Below are 17,675 nucleotides of genomic sequence, written 5' to 3' on the forward strand. Positions count from 1 at the left end.
TCCTTGTGCCTTTGAACAGGGCTAGTGACCTTTCATTGCCTTCATCAAGCAACGAATAGGGTGACTGCTATGAATGGTAGGTGACTTTTCATTTTATTTAGAGAAGATTGTAAGTGGTTGCTTGCTGGAGATAAACAGAGCAGGACAAAAAGATAAACTTTGAACGCAGGCATGTGGCAGGTGGGAGGTTCAGTTACGCAGGCTGGGCTTGCTCTGTGGCTTTTCACTGTTGGCAAAAGAATGGCGGGAGGAGGAGGAGGAAAGGAAGTGAGGAAGGAGAATGAAAAAGGGAGTTTTTTCTCACAGTCCAAATGAAATAAGTACCAGCAGGGTATAGTTGAAGCAGTGCTCTTGGAAAGGGAGCAAGGTAAGCTAAAAGCAGCAAGCCAGCTGTGGAGTAAGAAAGTCCCTTTCTGTGTTCACAGTAGGAATTCAAGGAGGCTGTAAGATTGTACAGTGAGATGGTCGATGCTAGAATGGAAATTTATTCACAATATTTTTATGTAGCGCAGAGTCAAAAGAGTAGTAGAGACAAATTAGAGCTTGAATGTTAGTGAAACTGTAGAGTATGTCCCAGTGATGCTGCTTCTTGGAAGCTGTTGGGATAGAGGCAGGTTGTTGGCTTCACCTGCCACAGGAATCACCACAGGATCTTGACCCTGATCTCAAGCTCACCACAGGTTTGCAGGGACAGAGCTGTACTCCAGGAGGACAATCTCAGTCCCAGGTCACACTGAAGAGCAGGCTGTGTCATGAGAGATGTGTTTTGCCTTCTCTTGAAGACCATCTGTGTAGAATGAACCTGAATTGACTTCTAAATAGTGGGGTGCTTCACAGTGGGCATTTCTCTTCACATCCAAAAGAAGATGAAATGATGCAAGGGAAAGTTGTCTCCTAAGAGCTCCTTCATTGAATTTGCAGAGAAGTCATGAATTACTTAATTTGGCAGCTCATTATTTAAGCTATCCACCTACCAACTGCAAAATATCAGTTGATTGGGGCTGGTGGAAAGTAGAGCAATAAGAGGTTTTAAACATGAATACGGAGTTCAGTTAATAGGAAAGAATGATTGTCAGCAGCAAAATAGTCAGGAGAATATGTTCAATGGGAGAACAGTGTCCATGAGAAAGGTGAAACTTTCACAGGGGAGCAATGTGTAATACCGGTAGGCTTCAATTTGGCAAGTAAGCTTTATCCTGAGGGTGTAAGGAGTTGCATAATTCAGTGCGGCATCAGCTGTAATTTCAGTAGATCTGTAAATACAGGCAGAACCTCTCCTCTTGGTCACTGCACTATATGCATAAATCAGTGCCTGTTAATGGGGGATCCACATCCTACAGTAGTGTTAAATGTGTTTGCCCAGGGACAAGCACACTTGAGTGATCTATAAATAACAAGGGGGAGTTGATGTAGTCAGCCCTGGCAGCAATTTTACATATCTGCATTGATGAGGATGATAAAAAAAAAATACAAATAGAAGAGGAAAGAGAATTAAACATAAGGACATTCTTAAAAGTTAAAATGTACTGTGCAATCTTGCTATCATTTAAAGTTCCTTAAAATGGGTTTCTGTCCAGTAATCTACAGATGTCTTGTGCCAGGCATGGTTATTGTAAAACTTAATTTTGTTTTAAATACTCCAATTATTCAGTTTACTGAAATCAGTGGTTGAGATTTCTGATCTCTCTCAGTTTCAGAAAAAAAAAAAAAATAGCCCTTATCTTCAGCTCATTAAAGTGCACCGGCAACATTTCCCCCTGTCGGTTAGGGCAATCCAGTCCATTTTCAGTAAGAAACTATGTATCTGTGTATCTATGAACAGGATCTGGAATGTTTTCTTGAATATAAAAAATAAAAACATGGTCTTTATTAGGCTGCTACTAATTAGAATTAATTATTTTGAAGTGGTTCTGAGTTTAGATGAAGTTGGAAGTAGCACATTATGTGTGTACAGTGTAGAACCTCTGCTGTGTCTGAGTGTTTGGGAAGCAAAAATGGTGATGGATGGTATAAGCAGTTCAAAAAAAGCATGGTTGTAACTTTATTGGAAAATGTTCAGCCTGTGGTAGGGCAAACCATCTTTCACAAATGATTGATAGTCCATTTTAATTTTTAAAGACTGGTGAACTTGAGCAGCATTGAAACTTCTTTCAGTATTATGAAAAGATTTATAAGAAGGAATCTTCATTCTTCAAAAACTGTATCCCTTTTTCTCTTCTGTGCTTTTAGATTCTATTATATTTTGTGGCAGTGAGTTCCACAATTGGTTTGGCAGTATAAGGCATTTTCTAATATGAATAATAATATGAAGACTTTGATTCTTCCCTTGAAAGACTAGTTAGTAACCAGCACCAGAGGTCATTGTCAGGCCAGTCAAGTTGCTGGCAGCAGGGCAAAGATCAGGCTAAATAAAGGAAAAAAAAAAGGAAAAAAAAAAAAGAGAGAGAAAAAAAATAATAAAAAAAAATCCTACGCTCTGTTTACGCTCTGTTAGGTAGAATATTCCTGTGTCATAATCCAGTGAACTGGAAGCATGTATGGCTATACCTGACCTTTATAAGAGGCCATTAGAACTCAGTTACTTGCTCCAGCTGGTAATTAATGAGTATTCCATTTTAATAAGTTATACAGTAGACTGCTTTTGTGGCAGAAGGATTATTATCTGCACATCAATAACTTAATTCCAGGGAGAGAAGTAATGTTTGTTTTTCTCACTCTGGATAAATTGTACTTAAAGTACTTGGGTATAGCTCCCTCCTTCCCCCAAACCCTGAGAATATTTGTGTAAACGCTAGTCATGGCGTCTGAGAAATGGAGCAGTGACCACATCTGTCTACTGAATGGCTCGGTCCTATGGTCTGCCCTGTTTCAAAATTAGCATCTCCTGGGACATGGCTGGTTTTTTGGACGCGTAAACTGTCTGAAAAGCTTGGATGTATTTTAGCTCCACTTCTGAATTAGTATTTCGTCCCACAGCAGATCAAACACATTTTTTGTCTTTTAATGAAAGTGCTTTTTATTTATGCAACTTTGGCTGCTCTGAACTGAGACAGATGTTAATGGATGAACAGTGTGTTAATGAACAGGTAAATGTTTCTTTGAAAGCTGTACTTCTCCTTAAAGTGAACTTCAAGAAAAGGCAGTAAGTCAGTCATGGAAAAAAGGGAGAATGGTGATTTGGATGAGAGTGCAGGATGTACAACTTCAGTGTCGATTGATTCTTGGCTGTGCTACAGATTTCCTGTGTGACTGCGAACTCTGTAGTTGTCTGCATCCCATTTTCCCTCTTTCTGCTGATCTCACTGAAAGGGAGACTGAAAAACCTAATGCATGAATTTCTTTAAAGACCTTTGACAGTGTAGAGTGCAAGGTGTTACAGGATTGTATTGTATTCAGCATTAATAGCAGATGTTGCAATAAGTTGAGTCATTTTAAAAAGTATCTGAAGGGAGCAGAGTAGCACTTTTGGGAAATGAAACACAAGTGATAGCCATTCTCCACCCCCAAAACAATCAAATACCCAACCTAGTTTATAGTGGCCAGAATATTCATGTGGAGAGCAAGGTTCATGTACTTCACTTTGAAAGACGCAGAACATGAACATGAGTCTGAATCCTGCACATCTCAAATAAACATTTTACCAGCTAAGCTGTTGTTCTAGAGAGTGTGGGAGGGCTTCATCCAGAAGCAGAGAATTTTTCTACGGCAAAGCTTTCACATCAGTTGATGTAAGTCACGTTAGAACATTAGAAGTTTCAATGAACTGGAGTTAAAAAAAAAAATCACTGCAAAATCCCCACTTATTCATAATCAAGATCCTAATTTCCATTGCCTTTTAATAAGAATTATGTAAAAAAAAGAAAAGAAAAAGAAAAAAGCTAAAGGGACATACTCATTATGACAAACAAATAACATATTTCATTTTTTCTTAAAATATTATAGTTTCTTATATTGATTTATATGATTTATATCTTCTGAACTGTATGTGATGATGCTGACCCCATGGTCTTTATAGGTCCTTTCCAACTACTCTACTCTACTCTACTCTACTCTACTCTACTCTACTCTACTCTACTCTACTCTACTCTACTCTACTCTACTCTACTCTACTCTACTCTTTACACCACATAACCTGTTTCTCAGTTCTATGAGGTGCTAGAATGGTGCATGCAGGCTGCTGAGAGGAAGAACTGCATTAACCTTAATGTGAGTTCTGCAGGCAAATTCAATTCTTTGTGACCCAAGTATAAATTTAGGCGTACAGTCTCTGGACAGAATATAGTATACAAGCTGGAACAGGAATTTTTATTACAGTAGCCTCATTTCATATTCTTCATCTGTGCTTGCATGCTGTTTTCACTGATGTAGAGAGGAACTCAGTGATAGTATCATGGTTCCTTGCCAGCAACAGGTTTTAAACTTCCATTTTTCAGCACCAGATACATGGCTTTTTCCTGTTTTGTTCTCAACAGTGCAAAACAGTAAGGTCAGCTGCTTGCAGATGGTTTTGAGGAGAAAGTCATGTTTCCAGTGAATAGATATCATCCCTATAATAATCATAACCCATGATTATCACGTGACATCCATTATATGTAGTGTATGTCTTGATGCAACAGTTCCAGGAGGAAGTGCTATTTCAGTTTGTATGTTAGAAAGCTTCATGAATCCTCAGCCCTGGCAATTTCCCACAGGATTGTGTGTACAGGTAGTAGCAAAGTCCATGCAATGGTTGGACACCCAGGGATGCCAAGCACCCACTGGTCCCATGGAGCTGGGATTTGTCAACATTGCATAAAAACAATCTATATGGTGGAAACAGGAGAACTCTGGATTCAATGTCAGATCAGTGCTGGTTCCTAACTCTGCTAGTGATTTCCTGGATGAGTTTTAATCGTCATGTCACTCTCTCCTTTCCTCCATCTGCAGGAAGGAAGCCTTGTACTGCTTCTGATTTTATGGATATATTTCTTAATGCCTGCACATGGTCAGATTTTCAGGAAATGCTCTAGAGGACTGCTTGACATTGTTTGGGGTCCTTTTGGTGCAGTGTGAGATACCAATGCATCTTCACTGGAAACTGAAACCCAGTGCTTGCCCCAGAAGAGCATCAGTGCAGGCAGTTTTGTCCAGACTTTTCCTCTGTTGTTTCTTAAAAGACTCAAAACATCTTGGAAGAAGCAGTCATCATATATGCAGTGCCTTTCGTTTTCATGATCCACTAATACAAAATATTTGGCATTTTCACATGGCTTCTGCAGTTCTTGTGTTTGGTACTTCTAGATTATGTCTGTTATGATGGCAGTCTTTGTATTGCAAGTGCTTGTTCTGAAATGGCAGTCACCAAAGGTTTCTGCTCTCTAGAGAATGGCTTGCCCGATGCATCCAGACTCCCAGGATTCTCAAAAAGATTTTCAGGATAAGCTTAGCTGTGCAGACAATACTTTGTTGTATTTTGTTTCATTTTGATTGGTTCAGATGGTCCAAATCCTTGCCCTACTCCATTAAATCCTATTTTGGATGAAGTCAAAAGTTCCACTTTCCACCAAGGGATGGAGCCTGTCCAAATTAGTGTCAAAGCCTGTATAATACCTTGGCTATATTACAGGCTTGTATCGTATCAGGATCCTGTTTTCACAGCAGTTACATAGTTGTTACTCCAGTGAAGAATGATATGGCCCCTTATAAAGTCCACAAGCTGACGTCTGTTTTTTAATGTAATATTTACATTATTCAAGGAGCTAAAAGAAGGCTTTGCTTTAATAGATTCCTTCAGCTGATGTTTTCCCTTACACAGATGGGTTATTGTTTCCAGCTTTTGATGCCTATGTGGCTTTGTATGTTGGGACCTCTTTTTTTTTTTTTTTTCCTTCTTTTTTTCTGAATCTCCTGGAGCAAGGAAGGGTTATGCCATCATCATCAAGATGTCTGAAGTTTCTGAGGTTTTGTCGGAGGATCAAAATCCTGAAGACATTAAGGAATACAAAAAAAATACCAAACACAATAAACACCACTCTGTCATTGCACACCTCCCCCCCATTCCCTACTTCTTCCTCCCTGAAAATACATCAAATATACACAAAAATAAAATAAAATAATAATAATAAAAAAAAGAATTGCTGTGCATTTTTGGTTTATCTTGCCTTCTCTGTGAGGAGACATGGTACAACAATTTCTTACCATCGACAGCACTCATCATAATTTGGGCAATGAAATTTTCTCCAATGGCCCTAATGCTACAGGTGTGAACTGGTGCCTTTTGTGAAAATGCTGCCCAGGTGACTTATAAATAACACTGTGACACCTGATGTCTTAAGGGGACTGGATGAAAATCTGTATGTCCAGTGAAAGTATAAGTAGTTTTGTGGTGCTTCATAATGGAAATAGAGTACCAGTTTTAAATATATAATCACATTTATTCCAGTGAAACAAAACACACTGACATCTGTAAAATTGTGGTCTGAACAGACAGTATGAGGGGGTCACTAAAGTTAGATAGGCTTTTCTGTTTGCTATGTAGGATCTGCTTCTGGACCAAAACAACTTTAGAAAGCAAGGACTGCAAAGAGGATTATCTGATCAAAATTTTTAACCTCACCAATATACAGCTTCAGTCTGAGCTTCAAATAAGAAAAAAAAATAATAAAAAAATCTTACACTTGCTGTGTTCCACTGAAACCAATTTTATCCTAGTTCTAACTAAAACCAAAAATTATACCATCCTTATGGGCTAAAAGTTCACACCAATTTGTAGTGGACGGAGAATGGTCAAAAGCAGGATTCACCAAGGACCTTATTTCATTTGCCAATCTATCCAAATATACAGATAAAATTTAGGGGATCAGAGTATTCTCATCTGTAGTTCTGTTTGTGAAATTTCTAATGGTTTGGGTGTTGGTAGGAGAGCATCCAGGATTCTGAATATTTTTGTGTATCTTTCCTGATGTTCTTGAGGTCACATGTCTATACTAGATATTTAGAAAAATTAGTTGTGGCATTCTGGATTTAATATTTTTTCCCCATTAAAAAATTCCAGGGAGAAAAGTATTGTAGCTTATTTTCAGACTTAAAGGATGGATTCAGCAAGTCCTTAATTTGTATTTGTTCATTGGAGCTTGGAATGAAGGCACAAGGAGTATAAGGAATGTACGTATTCCCTATTTCAACAATCACAGAATCAATAAGGTTGGAAAAGACCTTCAAGATCATCTGGTCCAACCATCACCCTACTACCAATGTCACCCACTAACCCATGTCCCTAAGCACCAGGTCCAACCTTTCCTTGAACACCCCCAGGGACGATGACTGGGATTCCTGTTCCTATCTTCTTGTTGCTTATACTCTTCAAAAATTACAGCTGTTATTTGCACTTTTATAATTCTATGCAGAGAGAAAACTTCAGAAGGGCATATGAGCAGGCCTTGCACTTCCTATTGGTGGCTTAACCTGGTTCCCTACAGAATGACTTTTACTTCACTACGTCTAGATTAGATCCCCATTTCAATTGTTCTCTTTGTGGTTGATAAGATTATCTTCTAAAAATTATGGTGTATTTACCAATTGCAAGCTTTGATTTATTTTTCCATCATCAAGGTCCTATTTTGAGTTTTGCATGGGCGGTTATAGTCTGCTGAGTGCAAAACGATTGTCAGGTGTGTTACTGCCACCATGTATGCTACAGGGAAATCAGGCACTGAAAGGCAGTGTATCAATAACACATGGAGCGGTGATTCTAACTATCTACTGGGAGGGAGTTGCGTATTTCTGTAACAAGCTTGCAGCTGGCAATGACATGGTTGAGACCCTCTGGATAAGGGTTAAAGGACAAGCAAATAAAGTGGATATTGTTGTGGGAGTCTACTATAGGCCACCCTGCCAGGATGACAACACCAATGACTTACTCTTTAAGGGACTGAGATACCTCTAGATCAGCTGCCCTTGTCCTCATGGGTGACATTAGCTTGCCAGACGTTAACTGGGCATACTTCACAGGTGATACAAGCAGGAGGAGATTCCTAAAACACCTTGATGATAACATCTTGATGCAGGTACGAAGGGAGCTTACTAGGAAAGGTGCCCTCCTAGGTTTGTTACTTGTAAACAGAGAGTCTCATGGGTGAAGTGGCAATTGGTGGCTGTCTTGGTCACAATGACCATGAAGTAGTCAAGTTTAAAATCTTTGGTGACAGGAGGAAAACTGGCACCAAAACTTCAACCCTGGATATGGGGAGAGCAGACTTCAGGCTGCTCAGGGAACTAGTTAGTAAGGACCCCTGGAAAACTGCTTTTGAAGGTATTGGGGTTCATCAGTGCTGGTCACTTTTTAAGTACCACCTCTTAAGAGCACAGCAACAGGCAATTCCAAAATGCTGGAAATCAACCAGGTGAGGCAGAAGGTCAGCTTGGCTGAGCAGGGATCTTCTTCTAGAGATTAGAAAAAGAAAATGTGGAAAAAGAAATGGTGTGGCCACTGGAAGTGTGGTCAGGCAACATGGGAGTACTACAAAGATGCTATTATCCATTGTAGGAAGAAAATTCATGCACCCCAAACTGCATTAGAGTTGAAGCTGGCTAGTATTGTGGGGAACAATGTAAAGTTTTTTTGTTTTTTTTAAATATGTTAAGAGTAAAAGGAGGACTCGAGATAACATTGGTTCATTACTTGATGAGGATGGTCACCTCACAAATAAGGACATAGACAAAGTAGAGACGTTTAATACTTTCTTCACCTCTGTCTTCAACACCAGTAATGGACTCTGGATCCCCCAGAGCCCTGAGTTGGAGGACCATGACTGTGGTAATGATAAACTCCCACCAATCCCAAACTTGTGCAGGATTTGCTGCTCCAGCTGGTTGCATATGGGGCCTGATTGAATTTAATCCAGGGTACTGAAAGACCTGTCAGATGCTATCGTGATCTCTCTCTCAATTTTTCAACAGTTTTGGGAATCTGGAGAGGTCCTAGTTGACTGGAAGCTGGCAAATGTTGTTCCAATTTTCAAGAAGGGAAAGAAGGAAGACCCGTGTAATTACAGGCCTGTTGATTTAAATTCAGTGCCTGGTAAAATTATGGAGGAGATTACTTTGGGAGTTATTGAAAAACATGTAAAAGACAATGCAGTCATTGGTCACAGCCATCACGAGCTCATGAGGGGAAGGTCCTGTTTAATGAAGTTAATAACCTTTTGTGACAAGGTCACCCATCTAGTTAACCAAGGGAAGCCAATTGATGTAATCTTTTTGGATTTCAGTAAAGCTTTCGATACTGTGTCTCACAGTATCCTTCTGGACAAAATGTCCAGCACACAGCTAAACAAAAACGTGATGTGATGTGATGGATGAATATTTGCCTGATGGGTCAGCCTTATAGGGTTATAGTAAATGGGGTTACATCAGGCTGGTGGCCAGTCACTAGTGGAGTTCTGCAGGGCTCTGTTTTAGGACTTGTTCTCTTTAATGTTTTCATAAATGACTGGGATGCAGGACTTCAAAGGTATACTAAGTTTGTGGATGATGCTAAATTGCGAGGAGCTGTTGAATCCCTCAGGTGCAGAAATGCCTTGCAGAGCGATCTTGGCAAATTAGAGGGTTGGGCAATCACCAACCACATGAAGTTGAACAAGAGCAAGAGCTGGATTCTGCACCTGGGACAGAGTAATCCTGGATGTATGTACAGTCTCTTCTGTTCTGCACTGGTGTGGCCCCACCTTGAGTACTGTGTGCAGTTTTGGATGCCACAATATAAGAAGGACATAGAACTATTAGGGAGTGTCCAAAGGAGGGATACAAAGATGATGAAGGTTCTAGAGGGGAAGACACATCAGGAGTGGCTGAGGTCCCTTGGTTTGTTCAGCCAAGAGCAGAGCAGGCTGAGGGGAGGGCTCATGGTGGCCTGCAGCTCCCTCACGAGGGGAGCGGAGGGGCAGGTGCTCAGCTCTGCTCTCTGGGACAGTGACAGGACCCAAGGGAATGGCATGGAGCTGTCACAGAGGAGGGTCAGGATGAATCTTAGGAAAAGGTTCTTCACTGGGAGGGTGGTTGGGTACTGAAACAGTCTCCCCAGGAATGTGGTCACAGCAGAAAGCATGCTGGAATTCAAGAACACTCTCAGGACAATGCTCTCAGACATAGGGTTTAATTTTTGGGTGATATTGTGTGGATCCCTGTGTTGGACCTTATGATCTTTGTGGGTTCCTTCCAACTCAGGATATTCTATGATTCTGTGATTTCTGTAATGCGTCATTTGTTATGGATTTGGGTTTATCAGATTGCTCTGACAATGGTCAGGAATGGGAATAAGGGAAAAACAGCAAAACCTATTGCTTCGTTTGAGAAAGGTGATTCTGTTCTTAATTCCTACTGTAATTGAAGGGATGTTCCTTCAGGTGTTTTGAGGTTTTAAATAACTTTTGTTATTTTTCAAGTCAAAATGAGGCAGCCCTTTGGTTTCATTTTAGATTTCTTAACTCTTTTTTTTTTTTTTCCTCCATAGCAGATGTTAAATGCCTTTATTGGTGAATCCTACCATCATTTCAGCAGCAGTGAGGCAGAATAATTTCAAAGATATGTCAGTATACAGCTACAAAATGTAAACCTGTTATCTATAAATGTGCTATCCTTCTACTTAGAAATGTTGTCAGTATGTTTAAGGGGTTAAGGTTTGCCACTTAGATGCCAAAGATAATCATGTCTCCAACAAACTTTGTAATTCTTTGTTTAATAATCTTAGCTGAAGGGAAGTCTTTTTTTCTCTGACACACCAAGGTGACAGTGCTAGTATTACACTTTCAGAAATGTTTGTAATAATGGACATAGGCTTGTGGTGTTTATATAAGAACGTGGGGAGGAGATACTACAGTAAAGAACAGTGCAGTGAAAAATCCCAGGTGGTTCTACAGTGGCACTTCATCCTACAAAGACTTCTTGTGTAACCTTATTTAACTTTTTGTTTCAGGAACAAGAAGATCCCAATAAGCTTGCCACCAGCTGGCCAGACTACTACATTGACCGCATCAATTCCATGGCAGCAGTAAGTTACCTCTTCTGCACAGCAGGGAAGGTTTCCTATCATAGAGATCTGTTTTTGTTTTTTTTTTTTTTAGGAAGAAAACCCAAAAGAAGGATGTTAGTCCAAGTGCATGACTTGTTTGAAACAGGACTTTTGAAAGAATAACATATGTCTTAAGAAAGGGCCCTGCTTTAGCAGAAGAAAAGACTAGATAACACCAGGCATTTTCCAGTTTTTACTTCAATGATAGAGGGTTTTAAATGTATTTCTACCTAATCTAAAAAATAACACTGGGATTAATAGTTTAGTAAAAAAAAATAAATAAAAAGTAGTTCTTCACATAAGGTAATAGCCGCTTATATAAAAGCAGGTAAACAGAGAAACGTAAGTCTGTAACACCTCAGACATCAGATACAAGGCAGGTTATTTGTGGTAAACTGTCTTTAACTGTCCTTGTTCAATAGCTGAGGAAGGTGTGCCTTCCTCTGAAGCATGCTGTAGATCTGGCCACCAGCACAAGTAGAACACCTGCACATAGTATTCACTGATCTCCTGTGACATGGTAGACCTTACATTTTGGAATTTGATCTTGTTACTAATTTTATAGTCAATTTTTGCCTCCAGTTATTTATGTGCAGTGTCTACTCAGCTTTTTTTTTTTTTTTTTTGCATGTGTGCGGTGGTGGATAGAATTCATTTCCTAGCATCCAAGGTAGCACACTTTGCTTGTTTGCTTACACTTTTATGTTTGATTTCTGAAGGCTTCTCTGCACCTTTTCCGTCATGGTTATGAGGCATAAAATAATTTCATAAAAAAAAATGCCTTAATGGATACTTTATATGTCAATACTGATATATTTCTTGTAGTGAAATATGTCTTGCTCAGTAAAAAAAAAAAAAAAAGAAGACTTTACAAGCCACTATAACCCATTGTAATAGGATAAAATAAAAGCTGCTTTCTACTCTGAGTCATGAATAACCAAAATGATCACCTTCCTTCACGCCAGATTTTTTGGCGGCAGAGTAATGGAACAGAAAGACTATAGGCTGGTTTTGAAAAAAAAGAGGTTGAGATTTTGTGCTGGCATGGCATTGTGCTTTGATTTCCTGATTGAACAAATTCACTCTACAAGGGCTATTAAGGAAAAAATAGGTATGAAACCTTGCAAAGTCACTGAGCCAAATACTTCTGGTAGGATTTGATCCAAGGCCTTTTGAATCTACTGAGTTTTTTCCATTGATTTCAGTGGCTTTTGGACTAGTCTTTAAATGATCTTGATGTAAATCTGGAGACAGTATATGTATGTCACTGTTGCAAAACTGGAGCACTTCCATGGAATGAGACTATATTTTGGCCCATGTTTCTAATTTTAAACACATTTTAAGAGCACCAATAAACACTAGCCCTGGTAACATTGTTTGCATGGCTCAGCATTGAATGACTGATAACCTTTTACTTGGCTTCAAGCCTCGTAATTTACTCTTATATTTGAAGTATTAAGAAGATACAGTGGGGTTAAACCCCTGCATCTGATTTTCCACTTAATTGCTTCAGTTTTAGGCAGGTGAAACTTAGTTGACTTGATTTCACTGGAATCGTATCAGCGGAAAACTGGAGTAACAGAGCTGAGAACCAGCTCCAACACGCTTTAAAAGACATGTTCTCTTCATTATTATTTAGACCTCTGAGATTCTGAACTTCCAAATGGTTATTTTGGGTCCCTTATAATTTCAGTCCTAAATTTAGTGATGGAGGGGTTTTTTTTTGTAATTTTTTTTAACTTCATCCAAATACAGTTGGCTAAGAAGTGGTGAAAGAAAAGCATGTTTCATGTTGCTTCCTGACACTGTCTAGTCTATTTCAGTTTGCGTCTCCTGGGCACTATCAGGTATTGCTGTATTTTAATTAGAAATATGGCAAGAAGTATTAGAGTTGAAATGGTAGCAATGATCACAGAAGTGTTAGTTTAAAATGCTTTAAAAAATAAAAAGTTTTTTAAAAATAAAATTTAATCTTTGCATCTTCTGTGAAGTAAGTACATAAGAATCATTTTACATGCAGCTTTCACGTCTTTTTTGATATAATTTTCTTTAAATATGAGGTTCTGTTCTAAATACTAGCTTGGCAAAATAGTTCTTCCTACCCGCTGATAAAATGAAAATGGCATCCCATGGATATCATTAGGTATCTTTTTGTGGATTTCAGGAGGCCAAGGCCCCTGCACTCAGGGATCATTTTCTCAGAAGATCTGCTGCAGCGTTACCAATCATATCTGTCCCTCATAGATTATGCTTGAGAGCAATGTGGTGATTCCTGACATGTTTGACATTCCCTACTTGTAACCTTAGACCACTATGTTGGGAAGCACTTTCACAGTAGTTCAAAAAGCCATGCATTTTAGGCACAAGTCTGTTCCCACAATTGTTTCTGTTACCGTGACTTTTAAAATGTTAGTAGTTTTTAATCCTAATTCTCATGAGAGTGTATAACAGTAAAACCGGATCTCTTTACTAATTCGTAGTACACAATTCCTGTGGAGGGGAATGTCCCATCCTTCAGGACTGGGAGGAAAGTCTCAAGAAGATCCTTGGTAGAATGTCTTCTAGACCCACCCCTAAGAGAAAGACATGGTTGCTAATGATATCTAAGTTAGAAAGAGGAGCCTCCAAATTTGCCCAGTCCTCTAATGTCAACATGCTGATGTTGACATCATGATGTCAATAAGGCTGGTGACTGCAGGCAGGTTGCAGGCCCACAGTCAGAGATCGTTTCCATTATCAAGGTCATTGCTATCTTCTGCTGATTTATCAACAGACAGAACTTTTCTTAAAAATGCAGCAGCTGCCCTGTTTATATCACAAGAAACTTCCCTGTGCTCCTCGCCCCCATTACTCCATGATACTACCTGCTTGGCAGCACAAATAAACACAGCCTTCATTTTACTGGAAAGGAAAAGTTCTGACAGCACAGCAGTGCGTTGATGAGCTTGGCTGTACCTGCATTTCCAGAGAGAGATTTTAATGTGAACAGTGTTTTTCTGGAGAGATTGCTCAGATGAGAGTATGAGATGGGTGGATGCCCATTCACCAGAATTTAGCAAGAGGACGGTAACTCTTCTCTTCTGGGTTAGGTGACATCTGTGTTACTTCGAAATTATTTGCCTGAAAGATTTTTTTGTTTGTTTGTTTTTGTAATACATCTATTTGTAGCTTATTCATAGTTTATGATTTGTAGTTTGCTCTCTTAGTTTGGCCTCAATATAGCTAGAGATGTGGTGCACCTTGAATTTCAACTGACCTCTTTTCTTTAAAGAAATGTTTTAAAATAGTGTTGTCCAGATATGTCATAAGAGGCATGCAATACAATAATTTATTATTAAACTTTAATTTCACTTCTATTTGTTTGGAAATTATTTCAGTAGTGATAATAGTTATGATTTAGGTAAGACCTAAAGAAAGAACTTGGTCTATAGTGATAAGTTGGAATATCTAGGTTGCTTTTTCACTACTTACTCTGTTTGCTTCATTTTTCTTTTCATTTGTGTGAGATCAGCATGAAACTAGGTCAATCATATAGTTCCTTTCTGCGGTTAGTTGATATATTTATTATTATTATTGGTGCCTCTTTCCTAATGTGCTGTCATTATGGTGGTCTATTTGCTTTCCCGGTAGTTTAGGGGAATGATTAGCTATTAGAATAAGGTGTGAGAATTTACTTGATGCTTTGAATAAAACTAAGATTTTCAAAAGCAATTTCTTGGACTACCTGAAGTTTTACACGTACAGTTCTGTGTGAATGATTTTTTCACATATACTTTTTTTTTTTTGACTTGGCAAATCAGATAGCTAGATGTCATGCTTTCCTGGGTGATGCCCTTAATCTGGAAAATTTAAAATATGCAAAATATGCTTATGAAACAGATTCATATGTATACTGCCTTTTAGGGACCAGATGAGGACCTGGCACTGTTTTGCTTGCTATTCCTTGGGTGAAACAGTTTTGGTTAACTGACAGTAGCTAGCTGCATCCTCAGCCCAGCAGATGTTAGTCCTAGAGTACGGTTTGTAGTTCAGGGAAGCAGTGCATCAGCCAGCCACATTAATGAAATCCAGCCTCAAATAACGACAGTTCCCTCCCCTCTGTCTCCCAGGGACAGTTGTGTTTTCTATAACTCTTGCCGAGAAAGTTATTTCATAATGTAAATGCATGACCGACGAGGCTGTCTTTAGAGAGGGCATGAGGATTTGAGTTCCTGGCCATGCACAGGGGTGAGAAATGAAGGGCTCTTGGCTGCCTGCAGCTTTAGAAAAGGGGTTTTCTATAATCGCCCTCAGTTGTAAAGGCAGGATTATTTGTATTTGTTTCATTTGGAAGTGGGCCTTTTTCACTCTCAACGAAATACTGTTGAGCACCTTCCTGCCATCCATTCGCTTCCCCCCCACAATGGCTCAGAGCAGAAATTAAGCTGTTGTAGGAGTGGGAGCCTTTCAAAGAAGCATTTATGGGCCAAGGGAAAGGTGACCAGATGGGCCGTCACCCAAGAAAATACAAATCAAACCCCAAATCACACCCCAGGATTCTGCCATTGAGATTCTATAATGCCTGTTCAGGATTTCTGTTTATTTTTCAAAGAGGGGAATCATATATGGCTTGGCTTAAGCATTTCAATTTATGTTTCTGGCTGTCGGGGGATGCTGGCAAAAGATAAAGCATCATCAGCTCATTTTCCATCAGTAGCGCTCTGTCATTCCATTAGGGCAGGAAATAGCTCGCTCTGTTACTGAGTGAATTTGACTTTAGCGAGGATCAGAGAGAGGACCCCTAGAGTTAAACACATCTTCTTATGCCAGCTGGTCAGCATAAGACAGCAACGGCCCGTAGCCAAATGACCACCCTCAGGATCTGACATGTGTTGGCACCACGGGGTTTGCAAAAGCAAGCAACATGGGAGCATTTCCAAGGGAAGTGAGGTGGTGGGGTGGGAGGGTGGGAGAGTTAAAGGAAGTTCCAGTGAGAGGAAGGTTTCCTTTTCAGCATGCTAAATACTTAAATAAAGACTTCTATATTTCACAGTAGTGGGCCATAATTTTAGGTACTCAGATTCCACCACAGAGAGGTATAATATCTGACCCTTGATAGATAACACTGGTTTAATTGGGGTATTCATTTGGGAGGCGGTTCAGAACTGCTTTCCAGATCCCACTGAGCGATATCCCCCAGAACTCCTTCCAATAAGAAAAGCTTTTATCATCTCTGTTGTACAATTAAAGAGGCTAAGAAGACATTACTATAGGCTTCGAATTTCCAGCATTGTGTCTTGACTGTTTATGAAGCCGCTCATTGAAGTTGTGAGCCCGAATGGTACATGGGTGGGTGCTGAAGAGTCTTGCTTCATATCGCAAGGTTCTGGTGGTGCTAAGTGTAGATCTGAAGCCCTGATTTCCTGCTATACCGCTTTTTTCTTAATGGCTTTGTCTGATTTTCAGAACCTTGTATTTTGTGTGTATTTCCCTCATCACCTCTCACCCTAATTTACCGTGACCCACAGAATCTTCAATTCCTGCAAGCTGCATACCAGGGAGAAAAATGACAGAGGTAGCTCCCAATAGGAAGAAACATGAAAATATAGGCTCTATTTTCTGCATGCTTCAGTTTACATGTTAAAACACAGGGACAAGGATTTTATGATGCTCTCGCTTTTTGTAGTAAATGTTTCCAATTAGCAAGGACAAAGTGCATAGAGAAAATTAATATCTTAAACCAGGTTGAAAAAAAAGGATAAAGGAAGTCAAACTTTTGGGTACACAAACTATAATTCAGGGTACTTGTAGGCTGTCTAGTCAACTGAAGAAAAAGCTTTTCTGCTTTGAAACCTGACACAGAAGTCTGTTGTCTTTTCTTTTTCTTCTTTTTCTTTTTTTTATATATATATATAGTGTGTATATATATATATATATATATATTTTTTTTTTTTTTTTTTTTTTAACTCCAAATCCCTCCAGCCAAGTCAGTCTAATAAGTCAGTCTACAAACTTTGCCTCATATATCCATAGATCACCACAGTGGATCACTGTTCTAAATTAGGTAGTTTTCTGAGGGCATCCTGGCAAGTATGATTTTTTGGGGGTAATGTGAGATCCCTAGTTTTAGGCAGTGTGGCAAGGCTCTATGCTGCTGCCAGTCCACATAAGCAGCCTCATCTGGATTGAGTTTTGTAGCTGAGGCACTGCTTTCCTGGTGAGAGGTCGGCAGGCACCTCTCCGTGGGTTGATAGGATAGTTGTTTTTCATAATTCCTGGCCTGTCTCTTAGCTTCCAGGCAGCTCGGGCTTTTCTGATTGTCATCTCCTTTTCTGAACAGATGCAGACGCTGTATGCTTTCGATGAAGAAGAAACAGAAATGAAAAATAAAATAGTTGAAGACTTGAAGACAGCTCTGCGGACTCAGCCCATGAGGTAATGTTGTTCATCTTTCATCACAATTCACTGCCTCCCAATGGTCAGATGGGGCACAAGAAGGAGTGGCAAGGACAGAAACCTCTTTGTCTCACCTCACACAAGCGTTCTCTGATAGTTCATACAATCCACAGAGAGCCCTACAGTTCCTGTTCTGAACCTGTCTAGCTGGAAGGGCACAGTAATGCTGAAGCATATAGCTTCAGGAAAATAA

At 39.5% G+C, this 17,675-nt stretch overlaps 1 protein-coding gene across 12 annotated transcripts in view; it reads left to right on the top strand.

The window, feature by feature from the left end:
• DAAM2 (dishevelled associated activator of morphogenesis 2) overlaps positions 1–17,675 on the top strand; it is a 203,572-nt gene that overhangs the window by 117,813 nt on the left and 68,084 nt on the right. For all 12 annotated transcript variants that reach the window (XM_072035714.1, XM_027454027.3, XM_072035715.1 and 9 more), the window contains 2 exons: positions 10,952–11,026; positions 17,367–17,461. In XM_072035714.1, the coding sequence (XP_071891815.1) occupies positions 10,952–11,026; positions 17,367–17,461 (170 nt within the window). The remainder of the gene's footprint in view (positions 1–10,951; positions 11,027–17,366; positions 17,462–17,675) is intronic.

The sequence above is a fragment of the Anas platyrhynchos genome, chromosome 3 (genome assembly GCF_047663525.1).
Source record: "Anas platyrhynchos isolate ZD024472 breed Pekin duck chromosome 3, IASCAAS_PekinDuck_T2T, whole genome shotgun sequence".
NCBI classification, from domain to species: domain Eukaryota; kingdom Metazoa; phylum Chordata; class Aves; order Anseriformes; family Anatidae; genus Anas; species Anas platyrhynchos.